This window comes from Prosopis cineraria, unplaced genomic scaffold (assembly GCF_029017545.1).
Source record: "Prosopis cineraria cultivar Desert tree isolate PC_DT_omini unplaced genomic scaffold, ASM2901754v1 PC2, whole genome shotgun sequence".
Lineage (NCBI taxonomy): Eukaryota > Viridiplantae > Streptophyta > Magnoliopsida > Fabales > Fabaceae > Prosopis > Prosopis cineraria.
In genome coordinates this window covers 19,116,751-19,144,550 of record NW_026555333.1, presented here as the reverse complement: position 1 = coordinate 19,144,550, position 27,800 = coordinate 19,116,751, and the positions used below count along the sequence as shown (strand labels likewise).

The 27,800-nt window shown below is 29.2% G+C and overlaps 2 protein-coding genes across 6 annotated transcripts; one reads left to right on the top strand and one right to left on the bottom strand.

Annotated features, from left to right (window-relative positions):
- Positions 1 to 3,415: 3,415 nt before the first annotated feature.
- On the bottom strand, positions 3,416 to 6,956 carry LOC129299517 (probable LRR receptor-like serine/threonine-protein kinase At3g47570). 3 transcript variants are annotated; one of them, XM_054938003.1, is made up of 3 exons: positions 6,601 to 6,956; positions 4,228 to 6,405; positions 3,416 to 4,054 (listed from the first exon to the last, which is right to left on the bottom strand). In XM_054938003.1, the coding sequence occupies exons 1-3, from the start codon at positions 6,923 to 6,925 to the stop codon at positions 3,669 to 3,671; spliced, it is 2,889 nt and encodes a 962-aa protein (XP_054793978.1). In that variant the 5' UTR covers positions 6,926 to 6,956; the 3' UTR covers positions 3,416 to 3,668. The 3 variants fall into 3 exon arrangements, with proteins under 3 accessions (XP_054793978.1, XP_054793970.1, XP_054793982.1); XM_054938007.1 differs by having other exon boundaries at positions 3,443 to 4,054; positions 4,228 to 5,028; positions 6,241 to 6,952; XM_054937995.1 differs by having other exon boundaries at positions 4,228 to 6,956.
- A 10,531-nt stretch (positions 6,957 to 17,487) lies between these two features.
- Positions 17,488 to 25,302, top strand: LOC129302253 (cysteine-rich receptor-like protein kinase 2). 3 transcript variants are annotated; one of them, XM_054940993.1, is made up of 6 exons: positions 17,488 to 18,006; positions 19,481 to 19,896; positions 21,479 to 21,601; positions 21,716 to 21,843; positions 22,024 to 22,243; positions 24,860 to 25,302. In XM_054940993.1, the coding sequence occupies exons 1-6, from the start codon at positions 17,609 to 17,611 to the stop codon at positions 24,874 to 24,876; spliced, it is 1,302 nt and encodes a 433-aa protein (XP_054796968.1). In that variant the 5' UTR covers positions 17,488 to 17,608; the 3' UTR covers positions 24,877 to 25,302. The 3 variants fall into 3 exon arrangements, with proteins under 3 accessions (XP_054796968.1, XP_054796967.1, XP_054796966.1); XM_054940992.1 differs by lacking the exon at positions 24,860 to 25,302 and adding an exon at positions 22,483 to 23,768; XM_054940991.1 differs by lacking the exon at positions 24,860 to 25,302 and having other exon boundaries at positions 22,024 to 22,382.
- Positions 25,303 to 27,800: the final 2,498 nt, after the last annotated feature.

Genomic DNA, 27,800 nt, shown 5'->3' with positions numbered 1-27,800 from the left:
TAATATTTTATTTGTGGATGATGATGAGGAAGACCTTGATTAGCATTGATGATGACTTTTGTCTTTATCTTATTTGAACTTCTAAATCTTGAGTTTATTTTTTAAATTATGTGAGACTTTAGTTTGATGTATCTTAAATTTTAGAATAATCTAAGTAAATTAAAATGTTAAATTTTATTTTATTTTCTTCTATAAACAGGCTTATGGGCTCGGCCCTGAGCCCTTTGAACAAGGGTCGAGCCTCAACTTTTGGGTGAAATTGGGGTAATCGGGCTTTTGGGTTTAAGCCCATAAGGGTTGAGCCCATATAGGATAGGCCCGCCTGTTTCTCAACTCTACATAGAGCCATGCATATAAAAGAATTTCCACTAAGCCAGTAACATCTCATTTAAATTTTTTTTCAAAATAATAAATTTTTTAGAGGTAGGAACTGGGCCACTAAGAGCATTTTCATATAGTCCTGACATTTTCAATTGAGAGATGTTGGATAATGAAGATGGAATTTTTCCAGTCATCAAGTTGTGTCCAACATTAAATTCTTGAAGATTAGGTAAAGCAAGGTCTAAATTTGATGGAATGGTTCCAGACAAGAGATTGTAAGGAATATCCAAATATTCCATGAGGGAATGATTATAAAGTGAAGAAGGAATTTTACCAGAAAAGTTGCGATTACCAAAATAGAGTATACGTAAATTTGACAATCCATCTGGAGATTGAGGTATACTCCCTTCCAAATTATTATTCGCAAGAGACAAGCAATGCAATGACGAAAGATTTCCCTAGGAAATTGGAACAGTACCAACAAATTTATTACAAAAAAGATTCAACTGTGTAAGTTGATGCATAGTTCCAAGCCAGAAGGGAATTTTGCCAATCAAATAATTAGATTGTAAGTGAATTTTTTGGAGCTTAAAACAATTAGCAAGCTCTATAGGGATCTCTCCCTCAAGATAATTAAGCCTCAAATCGAGAAAATATAGCCTTTTAAGACAACCAATTTGTTTCAAAAGCTCACCATGCAATTTATTATTTGACAGATTAAGAAGTTTAAGAAAGGTTAAATTACCTAATACTGGTGCAAGAGTGCCACCCAAATTTTGATTTGCCAAAGACAAAGCAGAGACTCTCTTATGATGGAGACTACACAAAATTCCTTGCCATTCACAAAAGTGAACAGAATCATTCCATGAAGGCAAAACTTTTAGGAAGCCATTGGTGAGCTTATCCTTCAGAGCAAGCAAAGCAAGTCTATCAGTCTCTGGTCCAGTGGCCTTGGCAACTCTAGTACTAGGTGACATGGTTTGAGAAACCATGAATAATGGAAAAATGATGATAACAACGGAGGACATCATATTCATATTAATTTGGTGATGATGGTGAAGGAATTTGCAAAATGAAGTCACAGCATTATTATGAAAAGCTGGATCAACATGCGATGTTATATTTGTATTCATTGTATAAATTGATGGCTAAACCTGATTTCGCCACGTCATCAATATATAAAAACTCGGTTTCATTGTGGATTGATTCAGCATATTGAACGATCATTTAAGTTGCACCGTTGATGGACTTGGAATTTTGGTGGGAAGACTGGACAAAAGTTCTGCTATTAAAGTCATTAATTGAATAAAGTCACATTTACGCCAGAGTTCGGTATGCTACAACAAGAATTAGTCAATTTTGATAGTCTTCCACTAAATACTAATATTCAATCATACCTCAAATATGATTGCCTTCAATAAGAAGATATATGTACGCAATAAAAAAAATTACTTTACAAAAACAATTGACTAAGAAAATAATACATGAACATGATTATTTAATTTGACAAAACAAGCAAGAGTTTAATGTGACTTATGCAGCATAAGTAGATAAATTCCTTTCCTAAGCAAATCAAGCCAAATTGTCAAAATTATGAGTTTAAGTAAACTCGTACTGGAGACATAAACTAGCAATGTAAACTAAATATAATTTAAAATTTATATTCACATAATTGAAATTCAAAATATAACAATGATTTTAATTAGCACCATTCAAAAAAAATTATAATATTTAAAATACAAAATATTAACTAAAGTCATATATTAATTTATTGAATATGATAAAATTTAGAAAAAGTATTGATATTCCATATTTCGAAATACATGTCATTGAAATTTCAAATACTTCATGAATAATTTATTTAATTTAATTTTTAATAAAACATATTTATTTGAGGCCTTGATAATAACAGCCCCACACAATATTGGTTTGGATTAGTTTGGACATGGAGTGGTAATACTCCCAAGTTTCTCATGTTATCCAACATTGGAATAAAAAAAACATATTTATTTTTATATCTTTTTTTAGTATTATATTAGAAATTTATATCCTTTGTCAACATTTCTTATCGAATAGTGACCCATTATATTTTATATTGCTTGGATTATTTACTTATTCAGTTGTAAAGCGCCGAAATTGCCTATGAACACTATATATATAATCGCTTGCTTGGTGAGATGGTGCAAATGGTTGTGAGACTAGAGTTTTAATCCTCTCACTCTCACTGTACGGGGTCTTGTCAACGTCAGCATGAGTAAACTAAATCCATAAAGGATTTGGATTCGGTCATTGGTCCAAGTACACTCATTTAATGAGTTTATGCGTTTTTATTGAGTCTATGTGAGTTGGAAGTGATTTTGTTCGAGTCAGTAAGAAGTGCCGAGTTTGTAAAGCAAGCTGACAGCCACAAATTGCTGAGTTAAAAAGGTGAACTCGCCAAGTCAACTGAATTAACTTGTGAGTTTGATAACAGTGAAATCAAGTTATCGAGCAACGAAATACTCAATCATCTATGATTTACTGTAATAAAATCGAGCTTATTCTTCCCGAGCAAGGCTAAGGGATATAGATAAAATTGGGTGTTTGATGCCAAACAAAAAGGCACTGGTCGAGACAGGAGGAATGTTGACCCAGGAACGGCGTCGTATATGGAAAGAAAACGTCTTTATTCATGAAGAAACCAGAAGCAGATGATGTTCAAGAAGAAAACAGAAGCATCGCGCGGTCACAAAAGAAACCTGAATTGCAACCAAGAATACAAGAAATCACTAGGCCCCGTATATGCAATACAATATTAATCATACAATATTCATAATGCTTATCACAACTGTTATATGTAATTTTTATTATTTAATCATACAAAATTTTAGAATTTTGTCTGTGTTATTATTATTTAAAAAATGGACGTGTTAGGATTTGATTGAAGAATTTGACCTAATGGACATATAAGTAAATATAACCAAGTTTCGTCTATCCAAAAACGTTACTAAAATTTGCATAAGTGGCCAATATATAGCAGCTGAAGTGGCAGTTAATGGAAACTTATGCTTATTCATGAAAGAAATTATGATAGGAGAAACAAACAAACTCATCATCAGCAAAAGTATATCAAATGTCCATATGAATAAAACTATTCAATCTTTATCAACCCAAGAAGCAACACTCAACATAAAACAAAAAGTTGAAATATGTAAATATTTTTTCCCAAAAAAAGGAATACGTAAATAGTTACATTAAAAAGCTAGCTAAAACAAAGCTTGCTATTGCTTACAACTACTAAATATGCCAACTCCATATAGAGAAGAACCATCACAAGACCCATGTCAAAAGAGCCATGCAGCTAACGATCATATGGCAATGTTAAAAGTGGACAGCTTTTGCTTAATTGTAAGCAACTCTGCTAAAGCATCTTTTATGCCTATTCGTTGACCAGGAAATTTTTCACAACATGCAACTCCAATCTTGGCAAAGCTTGCAAAGAACTCTTGTATGTTACGTTCCATATCTGAATTTTGCATAATCTTCTTGTGGTCTCTATCAGATAGAACAAGCAAACTTGAATCCACTATCTCAAGGACTCCATCTGGCAATGCTAACTTGCAATATTTAGATAGGCTTAGATCACCACTAAACATGTTATCTGTTGGCTTCTTCCCAGTGAGCATCTCTAACAAGAGAACCCCGTAACTAAAGATATCTCCTTGTGTTGTAACTTGGCCACTTTCTCCGTACTCTAACCAAACATTAATTTTTTTAGGGAATAAAAAAAGCCAATACACTCAAGGTTATTCTTAGGAAATATTTGACCTATTTACATAATAGTTTTTACTACTATTAACTTTTGGTTACTTAAAAAAAAACTAATTATTTAAAAAACACAAAATCAACAAAAATAAAGAGTCATACCTGGGGGAATATACCCAATAGTTCCTTTAATTGCTGAGGATGTAGTTTGACCTTCACTAGAATAGCTTGCAGCCTCATGAAAAAGCCTAGCTAATCCAAAGTCTCCTAAGTGTGCCACCATATCATCATCAAGAAGAACATTACTTGGCTTGATGTCACAATGAACAATAACTTCCTCAAAATCATGATGAATATAATCCAAAGCATGAGCCACATCAACTGCTATATCTAATCTTTGTGCGAAATTGAGATTCCTCGGTTCACCCCATTCATTTGTTGACAACCAATTCTCCAAGCTCTCATTAGACATGAACTCAAAAACAAGGGCCTTAAAACTATTGCCTTTGTAGTCAATACTTGAACATGATGTTAGAATCTTTAAAAGATTCCTATGCCGAACTTTACTAAGAGTTTTGCATTCTGTGATGAAACTCTTGGATGCCCCATGTGCTTCAAGATTTAGTACCTTTACAGCAATAGGTCTTTCAAAGTGTTGGAGAGTTCCTTTGTATACAGAACCAAAACTTCCTACACCAACCAAATTGGATGAAGAGAATCCATTGGTTGCATCATGTAGCTCCTTATAAGAAACCCTCAAATGGATATTCTGTGGAGAAGATGGGGAAGAAGACAACTTTTTATATTTTCTTCTCATGCAAATGATGACTAGGCACATTGCAAAACAAGCAAGAACACCACTTGTCACGATGATAAGGATTTTTACTTTGAAATGCTCCTTCTTCTTCTTTGGGCATTTAGGTAGCTTGAGTTGAGGTATTCCACCACAAAGATGCCCATTTCCTGTGAGTGAAATAGCTGTGACATTATCAAACACTCCTCCTTTTGGAACCTCGCCAAAGAAATGGTTGTGAGATAGGTTCAAAGTCTTCAATATTGAAAGACCATTTAATTCTTGTGGGATTTTTCCTGACAAGTTATTGTTGGAAAGGTCTAAGCTGATCAGAGATTTTAAGGAACTAAATGATGAGGGGATACTTCCATGAAGGAAGTTATTACTCATATCAAGATTTGTCAACTGCAAGCATCCCCCAAGTTCCATTGGAATGTCACTAAAAAAATTGTTTTGACTCAATTTCAATTTCACTAGTTGTTTCATGTTACCAATCTGAAATGGAATTGGACCAGTCAAGGAATTGGAAGACATGTCAAGATATAATAAGCTTTCTAGAGGACCAAAAGTTTGATTTGGTATATTACCACTCAAGTTATTTTGATTCAGGTACAAGGATTGCATACCTTTACAATGTTTGATGCTTATTGGAATGGTTCCCTCAAAATTGTTATTAAACAATTCTAAATCTAACAACTTAGTAAGATTTCCAAAGAAATCAGGAATTCTTCCACATAATTGATTGTCTCCTAAGGCAAGCTTTCCAAGCTCTCCAAGCTTTCCAATTGAATGTGGGATTGTGCCTTGAAGAAAGTTATGTTCCAAAACAAGATAAGTTAAGCCATCAAGTTGCCCAATCTCATTAGGTATGCTTCCAAAGATATGATTGAATCCCATACTGAGCGAATCAAGCTGGGAAGAGAGATTCCCAATTGAATTTGGCAATACACCTCTAAATTTATTATCTAACATCTCTATCAAATTCAATTGACTACAATTTGTTAATGATGAGAGGAAATCCAGGTCATGACCTTCATCACTCCCAAAATTATTTGCATCAATTTCAAATTTACGAAGGTTCTGCAATCTCCCAAAACTGGTAGGGACTAGGCCACTAAAAGCATTTTCATATATTGCAAATAACTGCAATTGAGAGATGTTGGATAATGAAATTGGGATAGTTCCCCTCAACAAGTTGTGTCCAACATTAAAATATCGAAGATTTGGGAAAGCAATGTCTATATTCAAAGGAATAGCTCCAGACAAATAGTTGAAAGGCAAGTCAAAATAGTCCATCCGAGAAAGATTATAAAGTGAAGGAGGAATTATGCCAAAAAAATTGTTATGAGATAGAAAGAGTGATTTCAAATTAGACAACCTACCAAGAGATTGAGGTAAATGACCTTCTAGATTATTATACGCTAGAGCTAAGGTTTCCAATGACGAAAGATTTCCCAAGGAAGGTGGAACAGGACCAGCAAATTCATTACGATTGAGAGCCAATACTTCAAGTTGATGCATATACCCAAACCCAAAGGGAATTTTTCCTGTCAAATTATTATGATTAAGAAAAATCTCTTGGAGTTGAGAACAATTAGCCAAGCTTTCAGGAATTTCTCCCTTGAGATAGTTTTGGTACAAATTGAGAAATTGCAACCGTTTAAGACGGCCAATTTGTTCGGGAATTTCACCATGCAATCCATTAGAGGAAAGATTGAGGAGTTTAAGAAAAGTTAAATTACCTAAGACTGGGGCAAGAGTCCCACCCAAATCTTGATTTGTCAAATGCAATGCTAAGACTCTCATGTGACGGAGACTGCATGAAACTCCTTGCCATTTACAGAAGTGAACAGAATCATTCCATGAAGGTAGAGCTTCTGGAATGCCATTGGTCAGCTTATCCTTTAAAGCAAGCAAAGCAAGCCTATCAGCCTCTGACCCAGTGGCCATGGCAGCTCTAGTTGGCAAAAGAATTTGAGAAGCCATGCATAGAAGAAAATTGATGATAATAATGTAGGGGATCATTTTGGAGGTTGTGAAGGAATTTGCAGAATGAAGACAACACATGCTGAGAATTGGACTTGTGTTAACTTCATATTAATTGTGGGCGTTGATAACTAAACCTCAGTCTCCATTGACGGCTGCCCAATTTTCAATATGTAACTATTACTATATTATGAAAATTTATGATTAAATATTTACAATTTAAATAATTTATATTTGGCCCTTGTTAGTTGTTATCATATTTATTCTACGTTTGAGTAAATTTTCATTTTATTACCTATATCGATCTGTAATATTCTACAATTACTTATATAAAATAGTTTTTTAAACAAACTACTTATATAAATAGGTTAATAAATATTAACAAAATGTTAATAAGTGTCATATACTTAAATTCTTGCTTCTATTTAAATCATATAGATCTTTTATATATTATTTAGTATATAAAAAACACTTGCAATTAATATTATTAACACATTAAAATTCACTTGTCTTGTTTTAATTGAATAGAAATACATTAAGTATAGGTGCCTATATAAATCTAAACACTTATGAATATAATAACAAATTAGTTTTATATTTTTCAATCATACATATAAAATTAGAAATTAATAAAGTTGAAGAGATCAAAAGTATAGTTTTTTTAAATAAATAATACTAGTTTTATGAACATACACAGACGTCTATCCAGAATAATGTTTGTTTATCTTATTCATGGACCAAGTTAGAGATAAGAATGATGCCTATGTAGTCAGCCTTTAATGCGCCCAATGATTTTTAATTTTCCTGGCCGACGTACGTCTTTGTCAATGTATTAACGACTCTTACCCATGCGCTTTATGATTATGATGGGCTTGTCCCACAGGTATGAAAAAACTCAATTATTAAGATTTTATAATTTAAATTATTATTGAGTGTTTTGGCAAAAAAAAAAAAACTATTTTTGAATGTTTTGGGGCCTTAAGTGTTAAGTTGATTCTTTTACCAACTATTAAATTGATTTTTTTAGACATATATGGTTATTGTCTCTTGAATATGAAGGGTGCATGGGGCAATATTCCCTCAAAATAATTTTTCTAAAGAGCGATACTGTCCTTCCATTAAAATATATTAATTTGATTATTAGTTGATCCAACAATTAAATAAATGCACTTAGAAAATGATAGAAAAAGACTGAAAAAATGATAGAAGAGGATCTTATAAGAAAATTGATACTGATGAGCTCCCTCAAATTACAAATAAATTTCAATAGACTAATGTTATTTCTTACCTAAATAACCTACCAAAATATCATTTTAACTAATCATTTTGACTGGCTATTAGGTGATTATCAAATCACCGAAATCACCTTTCTAGAGATAATTAATTAAAAATACTCCATCTACTAAAAAATGTAAGGCATTTTCGTGTTTCAAGATGTAATTAATCTATTTTTCCAAAAGTGCCCATAATTAATAAATTATTTTATATTTACTTTAAAATGTAACATTTTATTAAATAAGGGTAAATATAAAAAGATAATTACATTAGTTTGAATATAATTAACTATTTTATTAGGGGTGAGATTTAGCTAAAACTATTTTACATTTTTTATGCTGGAGGGAGTATTAATTTTCTTAAATAACTTTTTATTAAAATATTAATACTTTAATGATTGATAATTTTGAAAGAAGACTTATAATTTATTATATTATTTTAATTTATAAATAACCTATAAATTTCAGAAAATTTTGTTGAGATGTTAATATTTAAAAGATTATTTAAAAATATTTTGGTTTTGAAAATATTTTAATCATATGATCGATCTTTCTTAGTATAAATTGCAACTAATATTGGCCATTTTGCACGTTCAAAGCTTCATGGCCAAACCTAACGAGGAGGAGCCGTCCTGGGAGAGAGGAGAGAGAGAGTGCTTTTCCGGCCGTCATCCATGACAGGACCATGAGTTCCGCTCACTTCAACGTCACTTCATTTAATTGGTCAAAAAAATTCTGACTTTATTTAAATGGGATCTTTGTTCATGTGCAGTATAGTAATTCATATTACTCCATTTTTATTTATAAAAAAATTATTATTATTATTATTTATTTATATAAACAAAATTACATATTTTAATAAGCATTTATTATACATTTTTTAAATCACTCCTCATAATTTATATTAATAAAAAATAATTAATATATGTTTATGTTGATTAACATAAGGCACTATAGTCCAATTTTTTTATTTTCAAATATAATTATTATAGTTAATCAACTTTCTTAAATTATATGATATTTTTTTTTCTCTTGTATATAAAAACGGAGGGAATATAATTTATTCATTTGAATTTATTGAATGTACTTCTTTTCTTCAAAATTATAAACTATTTTTAGATAATTTTTACCTCTAAAAATAGTTAATATTAAAAATTATTTCTTCTTTCTGTGTTTAGTCTTACTTAATAGAGTAACTTCATGACAGATAAATCATTAATTACTCATAGAAAACACCAAACAGCCTTATATATTAAAGGATATTGAAACTTTTGATCTTTAAGTTTGACTTTTTAATTTGGTCCCTAACATTTAAATTCGATCAAATAAATCCTTAAAGTTACATAACCATCCTAATTAGTCATTATGTTCTCAAGGGGAAATAACAAAATAAGCATGAGAGCGAAGTATGCCAGCCAGGAGTAACTCAGATTCAATCCGAAGGAGGGAACTTTCTTTTCAAAAAAATTTAAAAAAAAAATGCGAGAAATTCCAAAAGCAAAAATTCCCAAAAAAAAAAATGGCCGCCTTCCAATAAGTGCTAAGTTTAACTTCTTTAGCTAGATGCAGCTGCGGAGTCAAACCAACAAGGATTTTAAACCCAGAAAAAATAAAAGGAAAGGGGAAAATAACAAAGTTACATGCTTTAATTTCCATGAAAATAGTGTCAAAAACTTGATCAGCCTTGCAAGTGCATGAAATTGATGTAGTAATAAATCCTAAAATATTCTAGGAATCAAACCTAGATGAAAGCAATGAACTTTGTTATTTTAAAAAAGCAAAAAAAAGTAATTTTAAAAGGGATAACTAATTTAAATAATATGAATATGAAAAGAATGATACAAGCAATAAAAATGAAGAACCAACCAATCAAACATGCGCAAGGAATCAAGATTCACCTACCAGAGATTATTTTAATTCAATTAACTATCTTTCCTTCTTTTATAGTGACAATCATTTTTAAGGTGTCCTAATTATCTATTAGTCAATTATGATACATTTAATTAAAGTTAAATTTAGCTCTCAATAAATTCTACTATCTAACTAAACCATTAAGTTATAATTTAAGCCATAACAAATTCTTAAAATATTCCTAATTTAGTTATCTACGTCTATCTCTCTAGATCTAGGTAAGTTTTTTATTTTTTAATTCATCAAAGCACCTATAAGTAATCCATATAGCGGCCATCTATGTAAAAAGTAATTAAAATGAAAGAAAGATAAATATAAATAGAAACATTAAATCTCATATACAAGACATTAAGTTCAACGGGAAAAAAAAATAATCAAATAAAAGAACAAAATTCATCCTACTGCTTGGGAGTTTAGCAACAACTAATAAAGTCTATGCGAAACATCCCAAAAGAAAATAGAGAAAAAATAAGAAGAATAAAGAAAAGGAAAAACTCACAACTCAAAGAAACTCCTTTAAACTTCATGCTCTGTCTTCTAGCTTTCAGGTGATGTAATTGGATGCCTTTTGAAAGGGCCTTAGATCTTTGTATATACTTCTTCTCATTTTCCCTGAATAATTCCTGGGTAAATACAATCACAGGATATCTTTTGATCCTCCTTGATATGATTATGTCCGTGGTGATATCCTTGCACAATTATCCTTTGCTTAATATATATATATATATATATATATTAGTTTGCTTGCTTCTTCTTGGTATATACCTGGGTGTATTTTTTTCCTCTTTGATTTCAATTATTATTTTTCTTGCAAAATATAAAACAAATAGAAATGAGTAGATTTTGTTCAAATTTCTCTTTATCTTATAATTAAGTGATAGGAGGAAAATCTATAGAAATTAGTTAAATAGGTATAAAATAATAATAAATATAATCAAATATAGTCTAAAATATATACCTATTTATTGGTAAAATACACACTTATCACAACGACTTGAGCAATAAATAGATAAGAACTAAAAACAATTCCCTTCTTCGTTTCTCTTCCATTTAAAATTTGAACTTGAAACTTTATTTAACGGAATGAACATTAAGGCGATGGATATATATTATCAGTTGCCTATTTTGTTATGAATATATTATTAAAATTATTTTTTGATAGTTGTTATATATAAAATAGAAATATATTAATTTAATTACTGCTTATTTCATTGTCGGTCAAAATATTGAAATGAATAAAAGAAATGGGAAGACGTGTTCATAACTTACAAAGAAAATGGTTATTCAAATACATGCTTTTGAAACCTATGGGTGGTAACCTATCTCTTACAAGCACAATTAGGTTTTTCAACATGAAACTTATAATAATGCATCCTTGTTTGAGGGGAGATGTCCCCAATTCACTTGACCTCTTGCTAGCTAAAACCCTCTATCAGGAGCTTTGTTAATGATATTAGTCTTTCAATAAAAATGCAATATTACAAGTATAGATTTAAAGGTAGAGTCAATCTTAAAACACTAATTTATTAAATAGGATAACTCAAACTTATAAATTTCATTTTATTTATAAAGCTTATTAACATGAGACTCATAACATATTCTTGTGAATTGAATTTTCGCTAGCTGCCTTATGCCTAGTTTAAATTTTATTCCCTTTCACGCAATATATTTTGTCATATATGCAGAATTTTCTCTAACAAGTTGACAAGTTGCATGGCAAGCAATTCAATTTTTCTTTCCTTCTAGAGTCGGGTCACTTTCTTTCCTTTTCTTTTTTGTATAATAAGTTATGTCACTTTATCACGGACGCAATAAGTCATGTCACTTTATCACGGACGCCAACTATTATTGTCATTATCATTAATGATTAAAAATATATATAACAAATGTCACATATTTATTTTCTTATGCATTAAAAAAAATCCTCTCTTTCTCTTACATTACACCATGCAGGATGTGTGCATGAGATAAATATTTTAAGATATGATATATTTAATAAAGGGGCAAATGAAAAAAAAATATTTCTTTTTAAAATAATATCAATTATTTACTTACATCTTATTCATTTTCGTGAAGAAATTACAAATAATTTATACATAAGATTAGAAAGAATATATTGTTAACTGCATGCAATACTGGCCAAATTGCTCAAGAAACGAACGAAATATATGTCAAACCCTGTAAAAGACATTTTGTTCTTTTCAAGCACGCCGACATTTAGCATTGTGCAATATCATTAATTAATGTCGGTTGATCGATGTACTAAAAGCATTAATTTCTCATTATACTTCTAATCTGAAGTTTTTTCCAATAATTTCTCTTACTTCTCATACTGCTTCCAACATGAAGTTCTTTAACATTATTACTAATTCTATCTAAAAATTTAACAAGTTTACAATCCTTCTTCTTTTAAATATATATATATATATATATACTTTTAATATCATACTCTCTGTCATTAACATTTAATGGAGAATATATAAAAAAATTTATTATAAAATATTAATAGCGTGACTTATAAATATGATTAAAATTTTTTTATTACTTTATAAGTAAAATTGGAGGAAGTACGTGATAAACTATAAGTTTCTTTTATCAGAAAATTAAAAAAAGGAAAATACACACATCCACACTCACACTCGAGCCCCTTGTCGAAATCTTGAGTCAACCCAGCCAAGCTGCGAGGAGATACAACTAATTGATCCCATTATAAGGACAAGAACCCAATGGTATTTATGTGTGTGCATGTAAGTTTTAAGACCCTTGTGCTCATATTAATCTCCAAATATATATATATATATATATATATAGAGAGAGAGAGAGAGAGAGAGAGAGAATGGAGAAGAGAAGCTCATTGAAAGACGAGAGAGATGAAGAAGGAGCTCAAGGTAATAGAGAAACACTTATTATCCTTTTATATCATTGTTTTTTGTTGAAGAATTAAGATTATTTGAGTATTTGTTTGTTTTTCATTTCTCTGATATTTCAGATTCCCCCGCCCCAACATACACTTGATCAATCTTAATTAAAAAAAATTAATCATTTGGGTCTCAATAGTTTTGAATTGATTATATTTTAATCTTTAAACTTTTCGCTTGATGTAACCCAATCCCTATAATTTATAAGCCAACTATAACTCAATCTCTAAATTTTGACACGATGTAACTTAGTCCATATATAGTTACAATAATTAAAATATTAGTCATTAAGTTATTTCAAGAAATAACTTTATTAGTCCTCATAATTTTATATTTTAAAATATATGGACTAATATTTTAATAGTTAAAATTATAAAGACTAATTAGTTATATCGTGTCAAAGTTTAAAGACTAAGTTGCAATCAAGTCTAAATTATAAGGACTGAATTATAATAGATTAAAATTTAATAATTAAATAGTTGTAGCCAAGTCAAAACTATAAGGGTCAATAATTAATTTTTTCAGCATAATTTTTTCATAGTAAAGAATAAGGATGCCTTAATTTCTATGTAACCAACTCCCTATTACATTTTCAAATTACAAAGTAAATTCAATGTTTTGATGTTATATTTCCATTATCTATATATATATTGATCTAGCTCTTCACATTACTTTACAAGGTACTCTCTTAATAAATGTAAGACCTTTTTTTGTGATTAGATGTTAAAAAACTATAAGACATTTTTAATTTTTAATGTGTAATTAATGAGTTTTGTTTTAAGTTTCCTTAATGAATCAATCAATCCTTTAACTTTATATGAACTATTCTATTAAATAAGGGTAAACCAATAAAGATGAGGTTAGTTTAAAAATAATTAACTAATTTATTAAATCATTAATAAGTGAATATTTTATAATTAAATAGGTATATATTTTGGTTTAAATTTGATTATATTTATTAAGATTTCATATTTATTTAATTAATATTTATATATTTTTGTCTAATAACTTAATTACGAGATAAAAAGGAATTTTGATATAAAAGTTATTCATATATATCTTAGTTTTTATTCTTTGCAAAAAAAAAAAAAGGAATTAAAGGAAAGAATAAAAAGAGAAATATATATATATATATATTAGAGTCTCACATCGATAAGGAGGAAGAAGAGAAGCCTTTATTTTAACTATAAATACTCCCTCCATCAAGAGAGAAGGCATTCAATCACTTATCTAAGTACTTCAAGAATTCTCTCTGAGATATTTGGAGTTCGTAGAAGCATTTTGAAGATTGAAAGTGAGATTGTTGAAGAGTTTTACAAATCATAATTATTTTTTTCTACTCCTTAATTTTCTCTATGATTGTTTTTCATGATTGGAGATTTTAAAATGATGTTATTTGATTTTATTATGTGTTTCTAAATTACCTAGTTGAGGTAGGGATATAGTCCAATTGAGAAGCTAGTTTTTTATTTGCTTTATTTTGACTCTTTGCATTTATATTTATGATTACTTTTGCTTTTTCAATTATATTCATTTCTCTTATTCTTCATATTGATTTTGTGATTAGCCACCATTTTATCAAATCTATAGGTAATCTTGATAGATTGAGAGGTGAAAAGAGAACTTAGATATAGAGAAATAGACATAAGTAACTAAGTTAGGAATAGTTCTATAAATTTGTGGTAACTTAAATTATAACTTCACAGTTTAATTAATTGTTTGAGTATCATAAGAATAAATTCAACACTAATTAAAAAGAGACTCATAATTCGGGAGAATATTAGAACACTTTAAGAATAATTGTCACTATAATTGATTAAAGAATCAACTCAAAGGATAGAAGCTAGCAATCTATAGGATGAATCATAAATCCTAATGCTTCAAGCGATTGTATACTTATCATTATTTTCTTGATTTATTTTTTATTTAAATTTTCACCAAATAATCCATTATATATATTTTTCTCAAACTATTAATTATTTAAATTAATAAAAGCGCAACTTTTCTATAGATTCAACACTCAGAATATTCTGAATAATTTATTATTGTAATCTCATACACTTGTGAGAGCAATTAGTCATAATTTGATTAAAATTTTTTTATATTTTTAAACCGAGAGATGCAATGTTTGGTTTTATTTGTTTGTTTTGTATTATTTTATTTTCTGTAGTTAGCATCTTGTTTTTTTTTTTTTTGGTTGAAGAAAGATTAATTCTTTGTAATTTTTTTTTTCTAGGCTGAGTCTTCTCAACCCTGTCGGGCGAGAATGAAAGTGAGTGAAGTTTTCGATTGTTATCTGTAGAGGAACACAACACCCTTTAAAATTATGGACCCATTTGTTTTAGCTTAGTTTATGAAAAAAATTACTTATTTTTTAAAAAAAATTTTGTTTTGTGAATGAAAGAGAGTATTTTAAAGAGACAGGATATGTAAAGATATCATAAAATTTAAAAATAATATAATAATAAATTATTTTTATAAAATAAAAATTAAGGAAGATGTCATAAAATTTAAATATGATTAATTAATAATCACTTTTTTATTATTGTAACCAAACATAAAAATAATGTATTCTTTTTATAAAATTTATATAAAATAAATTCCTTTTTATAAAATCTCTAAATTACTTAAAAATTACTTATTTTTTAATCTTAAATAAATGGGCCCTATATTCTAAAATTAGAAATAAAGGATTAATTTATTTCTGGTGTCTGGGGACCTCTAAATTAAATCCTTAAGAATTTACCATGAAGATTAAATTTTCTACAAAATTAATTCATTCCTGATCTCATTTTTCAGTTTTATTATGGTATTAATTAATATTTTGAATTTATGTATTGTTGATGAATTATATATATGAAATGAATAGTACAACAACAATTCTTTACATTTTATATTAGATGTAAAGATATGTGTATATATATAGATGTATATGTATTTCTCTATGTCTATATAGACACTCATATAGATTTGCATAATTGCATCATGTGTTTTTATTCCAAAAGTTTTATGACTCATTATTCAAAAATCTAAAAATACAAAAATATGATAAAACTTGTTATGTACATGAGGGCACGTGCAAATACACAAGTATCACAAGTTTGTAGGACAAATTTAACTATAAATATTATATAAGCGAATTAGATCACGTGTATTTAATTTGAGCTACTAAATAAAAAAGTTATTCATATATTACTCCTATATCTTATTTTATAAGATTTTTTTAAAAAATATTTTAGTATTTTAAAATATAAGATGTTCTAAAAAATTTATTAAAGATAATTATCTATTTTTATCTCTCTTATTAATAAATGATATTTTTAAAATTTTATTAACATGTGTAATTTAATGGGGGCAAAACTTATAAATTGGGGAGAGGAACTATTCAAGGCCCAATTGCTTTTACGTGATGGGCTTTAATGTTGGTTACGTTTCTGGTTCAGGGCCATCTAGCTTTTATGTGGTTTTTTTTTTTTTTAATAACCATTTAGTATCTGAAAATGACATCTTTCACTAATTTGAATTTGAGCACTGTGAAGCTCCAAAGGAGGATGGCTTTTTCAAACATATTTTCTCTATTCTCATCACTCCAAGGATCGAACCTAAGAGCTAATGCTTAAGGAAATTCAAACTCCTTGCCATCTAAGCCAACACGTGTTGGTACTTTTAAATTGATTATGTTTAGATGTTTGTTTTTGTTGCAACTTATAATTGTTTTTATTATAATATGGTTTGATCTTTTATAAGGGATATTTTTTTTGTGACTTAAAATGAGAGGTTTAAATATATTGTTCATTAATTTGGTAACTTCCTTTTCTTTTAACTTGCATGAATTCGTGGTCTTAAGATTTTCCATGGAAAAAATTGAAAATGGGGTGTGTTGTAGAAAATTAAAATTTTATTAGAAGATATGATCAACTTTTTAAAGCTGAGACAAATAAATTGCACTATTTTATAAATTTATAAATTACAAGTGACTATTTTTAAATTCAATAATGCATAAATTTACAAGATTATTTATCCATTTATAATATTGTCCATTTGGTGATAAGGACAATATTATATTTGCAAAAAGGACCATGGTCCTTCCATATCATTCTAATAGTTTAAGGTTTTCAATTATCATTCTTATTTTTAAAAATCCTCATTTATCATTATTTCTTCTTCTTGTTTTTTGTTTGAGCTAACTATTTACATAAATTTGGTCAAAATGGAAAAAAAAAAACATTCACACACATATCAAATATTATATTCATTTAATTTTATTTATAAATAACATCAAACATATGTTTCATTGGAATAGAAAATTTTTAAAATTCATTAACTCTATCTAAAAATTTAATAATTTTTTAATTTTACAGTTAAATATACATATTTTCATAATACATAATTTCTTTCACCAACATATCGTGAAAAATTAAAAAAAATTGATAAAAAATTAATACTTTAACTTTTAAATATGGGGGAAAAAAAATCTCTCCCCTAACTTATAAATATAACTGGGGAGAGTAATCCAAACCCAATACACACATTCAAACACAATAGGTTAAAAAGATCATTTAACTATAACGTCCAAAGACCGCATTTCGCTGACTTTTTCGACGCCCATCCATTTCTTCTGCTTTCCTTCTTCTTCAACACTCTCTCCACACAGAACCAATATGCTTCATACTCATCTCCTTCCCTTATTGACCTTAGTATTGACCTGGTCGTGCTGGATTCTTGATGGCGTCGTTTCGGATTCCCAGGCCAATATTTTGAAGCCCATCGCATGCACACCGTTCAACCAATTCGTCGTCTCCAACATCACCATCTTCGAAGAGAACAAAAACGCAACGTTGCGAGACATCAGAGATCAGATCAGTGACCAGAACAAGCTTTTCGTCACGGCGCAGCAAGGCGCTTTTGGAAACCCTGCTGTCTCCACTCTTTTTCAATGCAGAAACTACCTCCCCGTCGCCGACTGTGTCGCCTGCTTTGACGTCGCCGCCCCCGACATCCTCAGCTGCCCCGCCGGAGCCCCCGGTGCCCATGTCGCCTACGATGGATGCTTCCTCAGGTATAACCAAACTAATCCGCCAAGAGTTTTTAATTACGGAGAATATCAACAAATTACCCAAAAAAATTTAATATCTTCCATAAATAAGTAAACATTAATAAACAAGTAAAGTGACTATTTTAATAAGTATTCTATCTGTATAATTCATGTATTTAGGATTGTTTCATTGATATTATTCCTTTTAATTGTTGGCAAAAAAAAAATTCCTTTAATTATATTGATGATCATGCATGTGAAAAATTTAAAATTAGAATTAGAAGTTTCCCAATATGAGGAAGACTAGATCTACAATGGTTAGCAAATACTATAAGTTTTTCAGTGGTTCGAGTGGGGGTGTGACCGTGGAAGATACGGCGAAAGTTAGCGTGTAAGAATTCTTACTAATATGGCTATATAGGTATGGTCAACTTAGAAATACTTTTTAAATTTGTTAAAAAATCCGAAAATTCCAAGTATAACCTTATTAATTAATAAAAAGAGTGTAAAAAATTTGATCAGTTTATGAAAAGCACTCATTAAAAATCTTGAGGGACAAACTTTAAAAAAAATTATTACAAACTTTTACATAACACTTCTTATTTTAGTAGAAGAAAGATTTTTTGAAGATATACCTTGCGTGGTTATAAGAATGACTTTTGGGGATACAAAAGGTTTCCAAAAAAGTAAAAAATTATTGAATTTGTTGGATCATAATATATTCATTTACTTAATTTTTTTATTTCATTTTATCTTTCTTCAAATGCATTTTTTATATTCCTTTTTATGAATCCAAGTTGACTAATAGATAAGAAAATGTAACCTAGAACGAGCTCTGATGAATCTGTGTAACTAGTAACGTAAACCCAATTCCAAATACGATGATGTAACCAATGCGTATCCCAGTTGGACATTGTTTAGTACGTGAATGTTTTTTGGGCCAACCAGCCTGGCCCAAGCATAAACATGTGGACTAAGTTGACCTAGTTGATTAGGCACATCACATCCGCCAGAACTTTGTTATAATTATTAAGAAAAGTTATGTTGGTCCAGACTTTGACTCACAATCTACCAAGTTATGAGTTCAAATCTTATTAATAGATAATTTATAAATATCTTTATAAATGTTCTTTAAATTTAGAAGCATATTTATATTTTAATAATTTTTTGATACCCAATTCACTTAAATTTTTTTTTATATATAAGAACTTTTTTTGTTATAATTCACCGTTAATTACTTAGATGGCAAGTATTATCTTTGAAAACATCTGATAACATGTGAATGATATTAGAGATGGGGAGAAAAAATAACATCAACTTGAGGCATTAAGCAAGTCACAACTCACAATGTACTTTATGTTTAAAAGGTAGATCAAAATACTTCACTAAAAAGAGGGGAAAAAACTTAAAACCTAGCTAGAGGTGAAAAATTGCATCCCCTCGTTAGCTTGTAGATATATATAGCAAAATACATATTAATACCTTGTAATGTGTGAAGGTACGACGTGGTGAGCACCTTCTTTGACGACACAACAGATACTATAAGTACAGCATCATGTGGAAATCAGACTATTACAGAAGAACCCACAACATTTACCTCATCCGTGCAACAAGTGCTCAAGAATCTCCAAACTGTAACACCCACAACCACAAGCTTCTTTGCAGCCACAAAGATGAAAGTGCCTAATAATAATAATGGCCCAACAACTATCTTTGCAATTGCTCAATGCACTGAAACACTCACACAGAGTACATGTGAGTCTTGCTTGAGCAGTGGCTCCAACAACATGCAGATTTGTCTTCCCAATTCAGAAGGTAGGGCCATTGCTGATGGATGTTTCATGAGATATTCCACCACTTCCTTCTTTCCTGATAACTACCAGACCTCTGATATCACTCCCTCCTTCAAACAAGGTACATACACTTGTATTTTCAGATCTTCATATGATAATTTGATTTGTGTATGTTTTTGAAGCTCTGTTATAGATGTCTTGTTTCATTGCTTTTATTAGACATGGGTATATGCCTTTTTTTTTTTTTGGTTGAATGGGATAAAAATTTAGGGTGATATCACAAACTCAAATATCACTCATACTATAAACACAACTGAACTATCTTAAATGAAAATTTCAATCCAAATGGTGGTTTGAAGAACAGATAAAAGGGGAATTACAAGACTGCAATAATATAGAAATAAGGGAACATAAAGGGAAAGGTAGCTACAGAGTTGCAGAGAGAAGAAGAAGGAGAGAATCCATAGTCAATGATAACAGCCAGAGGGAAGGAAGAGAAAGCCAGAGAGAGAGAGAGAGTCTTCACAATAATCTTCACACCCATACCTGCACCTTTCCTTCGCCCTTGTACCCTTTTTTTCCCTTTGTAAATATTTGGCCCACTAGCATATATTACCCCTTAGTTTGAGCTCGCATCATTAGACCCATTAATCTCTTTATCATGATCTGGGTCCATATTGATACCAAGTCCATTCATGATTGTTGATTCAATTTTTTTTTTTTTTTAAATTTCATCCCCGGAGATCATGGAAAACTTGATGGATTACCACCACTCACCCAAATTAATTCAAAGCCACACTGTATGAGATTGTTATTACTAACGACTACTTCATGAGTGTTTCGATGATGTCTTTGACATTTCCTTCTGTTAATTGAATCAAGTGCTCCTCGATTAAGTTGATTTATTTTTAATGTATGCTATTGTACTCTTTTCTTTTTGGTATAATGAAATATTTAGATCCTCAAGTTCACATTATTTATTGATTTGGTCTCTTAAGTTTAATTTTTATTAATTTTGTCATTTACTTTCTCTTAAATTATCATGCTAGAATCCTTTAAATTTTAAAACACAAATTGACTTTTAAATTAATCTAATGGGTAAAGAATGTTGATAACTTAAATGTATATGTGAATAAATGCAAATAAATTGACCCTCAAATCAAATTTAATTTTTATCAACATCTAGTCAAGAACACTACGTTTTTTTATGGTTATTTTCTAAAATTTTTGAGAATGTTTTCTTTTTTTTTCTCCCTAAATAATTATACTTCTTTTTATTAATTTATATGGCTTCCAATTCAATATTCCATTATCCATATGTCATTAGATGTTAACATCGTAACCTACTTTTCAAACAATAGAGATCAAATTGATAATTTTTTTGGTCAAATTGATAATTTTGATCAAATAAATAATTGAAGCAAATTTAAATTATCAAGAAATTGATAACTGATGCAAACTTAAAAAAAATAAAAAGTTTTATTATCCTTTTATTTCTCTTCTTTTATTTTTCTCGGCCCGGCTTTGTAAATTGAATGTTGACCTCAATATATGTTGTAAGACATGGGACAAATATTAAAATGACTATTTATAATATGGATTAAGTATCATATGTGTGAGAGCTCTTTCTATTAGGAGCATCTATAACCGCAGCTTACCTTAGCCATGGTCTTACAATGAATTATGGTTTTCTTGTCTTGCAGGTTCAAGCAACATAGGGGTCATTATTGGTGGAGTTGTTGGAGGTGTAGCTCTTGTTTCATTGATCCTCCTCGTACTGTTTTGCTTGACTAAACGACCAAAAAGGAATAAGGAGGTTCCTAGAGGTAAACAACTAATTGAAAAGCATTCTATTGTGTAGCAGCTTGATAATTGTTTCACACAATCCTCATATATGTATGTATTCATTCTTGAGATCAAGACATTTACTTGACTAACAGGAGAAATAATTGGAGCAAGAAAGTTGAAAGGCCCAGGTAATTACAGTTACAGGGAATTGATGTCTGCAACCAAGAATTTTAGTGAAGAAAATAAACTAGGAGAAGGAGGATTCGGGGTTGTATACAAGGTAATTTATTTTGATTTTCAACATTTTAATATAAATTATTTTCTAAATTAAAGCAAGGATGTTTAAATGAGTTTTATAAAGAAAATATATCATTGACTGTCAAAGGAACGAATGGAGAACTTCCAATAAAACTACATATCATGACTGTAATTGGTTGAAATTATTTGCCTTGCTAAATAGGGTGTTTTGAAGAATGGGAAAGTAGTTGCAGTGAAGAAATTAACTTTGCGCCACTTGCACTCCAATAAGGTGGAGGAAGAATTTGAGAGTGAGGTGAAGCTTATAAGTAATGTTCATCATCGAAATCTCATTCGACTTCTAGGATATTGTAGCCATGGCTGTAGCAGAATACTTGTTTATGAATACATGAAAAACAAGAGTCTTGACTATTTTTTATTTGGTAAGCTTCTATCAACAGACAAAACTTATAAGAAATTCTATAGGCATTAGCTATTATGTTTCTTGATAACAGTTATGACGTGCATATATTTTCAGCTTAAGAATATATCCTTGGCTTCTCATCTTACTCATATCATGCTATAATTTTATTAGATAACTTAATTAGCATGGATTTCAATTCAACAATGAAAAAATTTTGTCTGTTTCTTACCTTTCAAAGCTTGTAAACTTGGAAAACAGGAAAAAAGAAAGATTTGCTAAGTTGAAAGCAGCGATATGATATAATTTTAGGAATTGCAAGGGGTTTGACTTATTTACATGAAGAATTTCATGTTCGTATCATACATAGAGATATCAAGCTCAACAACATCCTCTTAGATGATGATTTACAACCTAAAATTGCTAATTTTGGGTTAGCAAAGCTTTTATCTGAGGATAAATCTCATCTAAGCACAAAATTTGTAGGAACACTATAAGTAAGCATAACTATATTCTTTTACCTTTATTTACTCCTATTACAGCACATACATATATTATCATCACTTAGAAGCACGAATACGCCAAAATGGGCACCATGTCTGTGTCAAATATTGTCATCACTCAGAAGCATTAATATGCCAAAATGGGCATCGTGTTTGTGTTGGATATGTATTCGACATGGACACGCATCTTGTATGCGAATGCAGAGTTTCTTTTTTTTTCTTTTTTTTTTGTTTTTGTTTTTGCAAAACGGGCAGACACGGGCTTTTAGGCGTTTTTTCCCCTCAGAACAGATTACTTCATGAGACATCGACTGATCCCTTTCATTCCCAAGTCCCTCACCTGACTTGCTTCACTCTATCTTTGACCTAGTGACCTTCCATTGTCGCTGACTATCATCCTTCCCTTCTCCACCGTTGAGCTTGAGCAAGGTAATGTTCTCCTTCGTCGCTCTATCTCTTCGAGCCACTGTCGCTTTGGCACTCTCTGTGTTTGCCTCCTTAGTCACTGTTTCAATGTCTTCCTCAGTCATTGTGTCACTATCTTTTCTCCTCCTCAGTCACGACTCACAAGGGTAATAGTGTTCAGCTTGGTTGCTGTTCTATTAGCTCTCCTCAGATTAAATATGTAAAAAATTGTTCATAATTTTCAGTATCTATTAATTTAAGTTGATCGTTGCCACTTGATAGTACTTAATTATTTAATTACTTATATATGTGAATCTAAATATTTAATATTTAATATTTAATTATTTATATAGTCATACTTGTACCCTGAAATTTTTGAAAATTGTCATATCCGTGTATCCTACCATATTGTATCCGATATTCATACCAGTATTAGTGCTTTATAGGTCATCACCCTTGAATATTTCTATATACGCTATGCACAAACAGTCAAACTGACAGAGACTCACACACCGTGTATGTGTTATAAAATAAATTTAAAAATATAAATATACATAGTTGATATATTTAAATAGAAATAAATTAATATATAAATAAGTTTATTAAATTATTTTGTAGTATTAATCAATATTTACCTTTATTATTAAAACATAAGCTTAATATATTTATTATACATGTTAATATTTTCTTTACTATTTTTGTTAACTACTTTTCTATATACTGACTTATTTTTATAAGAAAGTTATATCTTATTTTCTTGGAATGATAAAATGACAAGTGCAAATGCATTAAAAATATAGTTTTTTATATACCCTTTATAGTTTTTTTTATGAATATTAGTATAATGGATATATGGTTTCACTTTTTTTTTCATATTTATTAAAATATTAAACATGATTATAAATAATTTATCATATAATATTATTAAGTTATAACACTATTTTCAAAAAGTTTGATCTTTTTTTTAACAGCAAAATTAGATTAACAATATATATTTTTAAAAGGCTCCCCATACTCCATCCGTGGTTACATGTCTTTGTCATGTTTTGATACAATAATATTTACATTGCGTTTAGGCTCCGCATACTCCATCCATGGTTACATATCTTTGTCATATTCTGACACAATAATATTTACATTGCGTTTGTCTATTTGATATTTCGTTGGATGATAATATGATACTTTCTGTTTAAGCCACTGTTTTGATTAGTTACATCAAAAATATTATACAAAGGATACACAGCACCAGAATATGCAATTCATGGTCAATTATTAGAAAAGGCTGATGTCTATAGCTATGGTGTTGTAGTTTTAGAAATCATTAGTGGTCAAAATTGGAATGAATTGAAGGTTCATGGTTATCAGGAAGGTGAATTTCTCCTGCAAAAGCTGAGAAAATTTATATGACTATCCTAAAAAAGACATCTTAGGTGTTTTTAACCCTTGCGAAAATCATTCATTCTTTTACAATAATATAATTTATGAACGCTTTCTTAAATGGATTCTCCAAAGTTGAGAATCTGTAATAATTTTTCTTTTTTAAAAAAGTAAGAGAAAGAAGATTTTATATTTTATAAAAAAATAGTAAAATGGGAAAAATATAAAAATTTCATTGCAAATTCATGAATGTTAATTAATTTTAGAACATTTTCTCCCTCACTTTTTTCTTTTGTCTTTTCTACCACTCTTGTTAATTATTTCACTTCACTTTTATCTATATGACTTGGTAGGCTTGGAAACTATATGAGAAAGGCAATCACTTAGAGTTGGTGGACAAGAGGTTAGAGCCTAACGATTATGATGCAGAAGAAGTAAAGAAAGTGATAGAGATTGGTTTGTTATGCACGCAAGCATCTGCTGATATAAGGCCAATGATGTCTGAAGTAGTCGTTTTGCTCCAAAACAAAGATTTATTAGACATCAGACCCACTATGCCTATCTTGATTGAAACTAGTTAAATTAGAGGTCCATACATGAATATTTCTGAAGGATATATGATTGCGTGTTTTACAGAAACCAGTGTACGTTGGAGTTTGGACCACAAAGAAGAAGAAGATAGAAAATGCATGATTGTCCCTCATTCTATTATTCTTGAACATTTGCTTGTAATTTATACATCGATGTAATCTTGGAAATTATGTGACTTAGTTTCTTCAGTGATTTCTTACTTGTCTGTATAGTATCAATATATAAGAGTGAAATGAAAATCTCATGATGGAGTCAAACATCATTTCAATTACTTGGACGTCATATCAAGAATAGAATTGTGGTTACCTGTTTTGTTGCAAAAATATGTCAATAGCCATATATATATATATACACACACACACACTTTAAAATTACGATTTGTATTATCTATTTTAATTTTTAACATTATAACTTATATTTTAAAAAATGAATATATTTAATATTGTAATGTAAAAATTAACCTTTTAAAATTTAAAACATTTTTAAATTAAAAATAAATAAAAAACTAGCTGACCTTAAACAGGCTTGTGGGCCTAAGCGTATATGAATAAATGTATTGAAAATTAAACTAGTCATTGAACCAATCGAGATAGTAGTTTAAGGATTAGTGGTCCAACTAGAAGTCAATCTAAAATCAAACCGGTCACAATTAAAATAATATAATTTGATTAAATATACAAAGATATTCATATGAAAGACCATAATACTTAAATAAAAGTAATTACTTATTGAGTAAATGAAAAATTTATCCACAAAATCTTACACATGTTTTATAGAAATAATAATTATAGGTTTTTGACAATAATAAAACACAATAGCACTACAATTATTAATTAAAAAATTTATATTTAATTCAAGGTTCAACACTCAGAAGAAGAAAGGAAAAAACAAAGGAAAAAAAAAATAAATTTGACCCGAGTCAACCCATTAACCCATTAGGTTAGCTGAGTGCCGATTTGATTGAGTTGAAATTGGGTCATAGGTGATCGATTTTTTTAATCAAATGAACTAACTAGGTGACAGATTCATTAGTTTATGAGTCAATTTGGCCGAGTTGGTCCGATTTCCAAACAATGATATGAACTAACGCTATTGGTTAATTTTATTTCTTTGTTACTTCGGCCTCTTATTTTGTTTAGACCTTTGCCCCTCAGCTGAGTGATGACTAGATCTATGTTACTTTGGTTATTTCTTTAATTTTTCCTTTTGTTAATAATATTTTATTTTCTTTCTAATGTTTAGAAAATAATGAAGAATGAAAAAAAATATATATTTTTATTATTTTTTTATTTTCAAAACATGTTCTATAAAATACTAATTTTAAAAATAATAAAATAAAAATAATTTGAAACCGACTTTATAATTTTAGCTGTGAAACTTTTTTTTATTTTAAGTTGCACAAAAAAAAATTTCAATATAAAGTCCACTAAAGCATATGTGAACGCACGGATGTCACTTGTCAGCGGCTGCACGTAGGCTTCATAGTTTTATGCTTTTATCCGTTGGTATAATTAATATACTCCCTCCATTTTAAATTATAAAATACTTTTAAATAAAATTTTACATACAAATACATTTTATTAAATAAGCTTAATAATCTTATCTTTTTAAAATAAAAATATAAATTTTTTAAAATATCTATCATTTAATATATTGAAAAGAAAAATGATGGAAATTAGTAATAGAGAGAAAATAAATAATATTAAAATTGATACATTTAATAAAACATTAATCTACTCAAGAAGAAGATAGAAAATGCATGATTGTCCCTCATTCTATTATTCTTGAACATTTGCTTGTAATTTACATATCGATGTAATCTTGGAAATTATGTGACTTAGTTTCTTCAGTGATTTCTTACTTGTCTGTATAGTTCCAATATATAAGAGTGAAATGAAAATCTCATGATGGAGTCAAACATCATTTCAATTACTTGGACGTCATATCAAGAATAGAATTGTGGTTACCTGTTTTGTTGCAAAAATATGTCAATAGCCATATATACACACACACACACACACACTTTAAAATTACGATTTGTATTATCTATTTTAATTTTTAACATTATAACTTATATTTTAAAAAATGAATATATTTAATATTGTAATGTAAAAATTAACCTTTTAAAATTTAAAACATTTTTAAATTAAAAATAAATAAAAAACTAGCTGACCTTAAACAGGCTTGTGGGCCTAAGCGTATATGAATAAATGTATTGAAAATTAAACTAGTCATTGAACCAATCGAGATAGTAGTTTAAGGATTAGTGGTCCAACTAGAAGTCAATCTAAAATCAAACCGGTCACAATTAAAATAATATAATTTGATTAAATATACAAAGATATTCATATGAAAGACCATAATACTTAAATAAAAGTAATTACTTATTGAGTAAATGAAAAATTTATCCACAAAATCTTACACATGTTTTATAGAAATAATAATTATAGGTTTTTGACAATAATAAAACACAATAGCACTACAATTATTAATTAAAAAATTTATATTTAATTCAAGGTTCAACACTCAGAAGAAGAAAGGAAAAAACAAAGGAAAAAAAATAAATTTGACCCGAGTCAACCCATTAACCCATTAGGTTAGCTGAGTGCCGATTTGATTGAGTTGAAATTGGGTCATAGGTGATCGATTTTTTTAATCAAATGAACTAACTAGGTGACAGATTCATTAGTTTATGAGTCAATT

Bases quoted from the DNA above. Each gene is read 5' to 3' on its own strand.
- LOC129302253 (XM_054940991.1), top strand. From the start codon at position 17,609: ATGCTTCATACTCATCTCCTTCCCTTATTGACCTTAGTATTGACCTGG. The intron at 18,007-19,480 runs GTATAACCAAAC...TAATGTGTGAAG, and splicing joins TACGATGGATGCTTCCTCAG to GTACGACGTGGTGAGCACCT. The intron at 19,897-21,478 runs GTACATACACTT...CTTGTCTTGCAG, and splicing joins CACTCCCTCCTTCAAACAAG to GTTCAAGCAACATAGGGGTC.
- LOC129299517 (XM_054937995.1), bottom strand. From the start codon at position 6,925: ATGTGTTGTCTTCATTCTGCAAATTCCTTCACAACCTCCAAAATGATC. The intron at 4,055-4,227 runs GTATGACTCTTT...ATGTTTGGTTAG, and splicing joins TATTGGGTATATTCCCCCAG to AGTACGGAGAAAGTGGCCAA.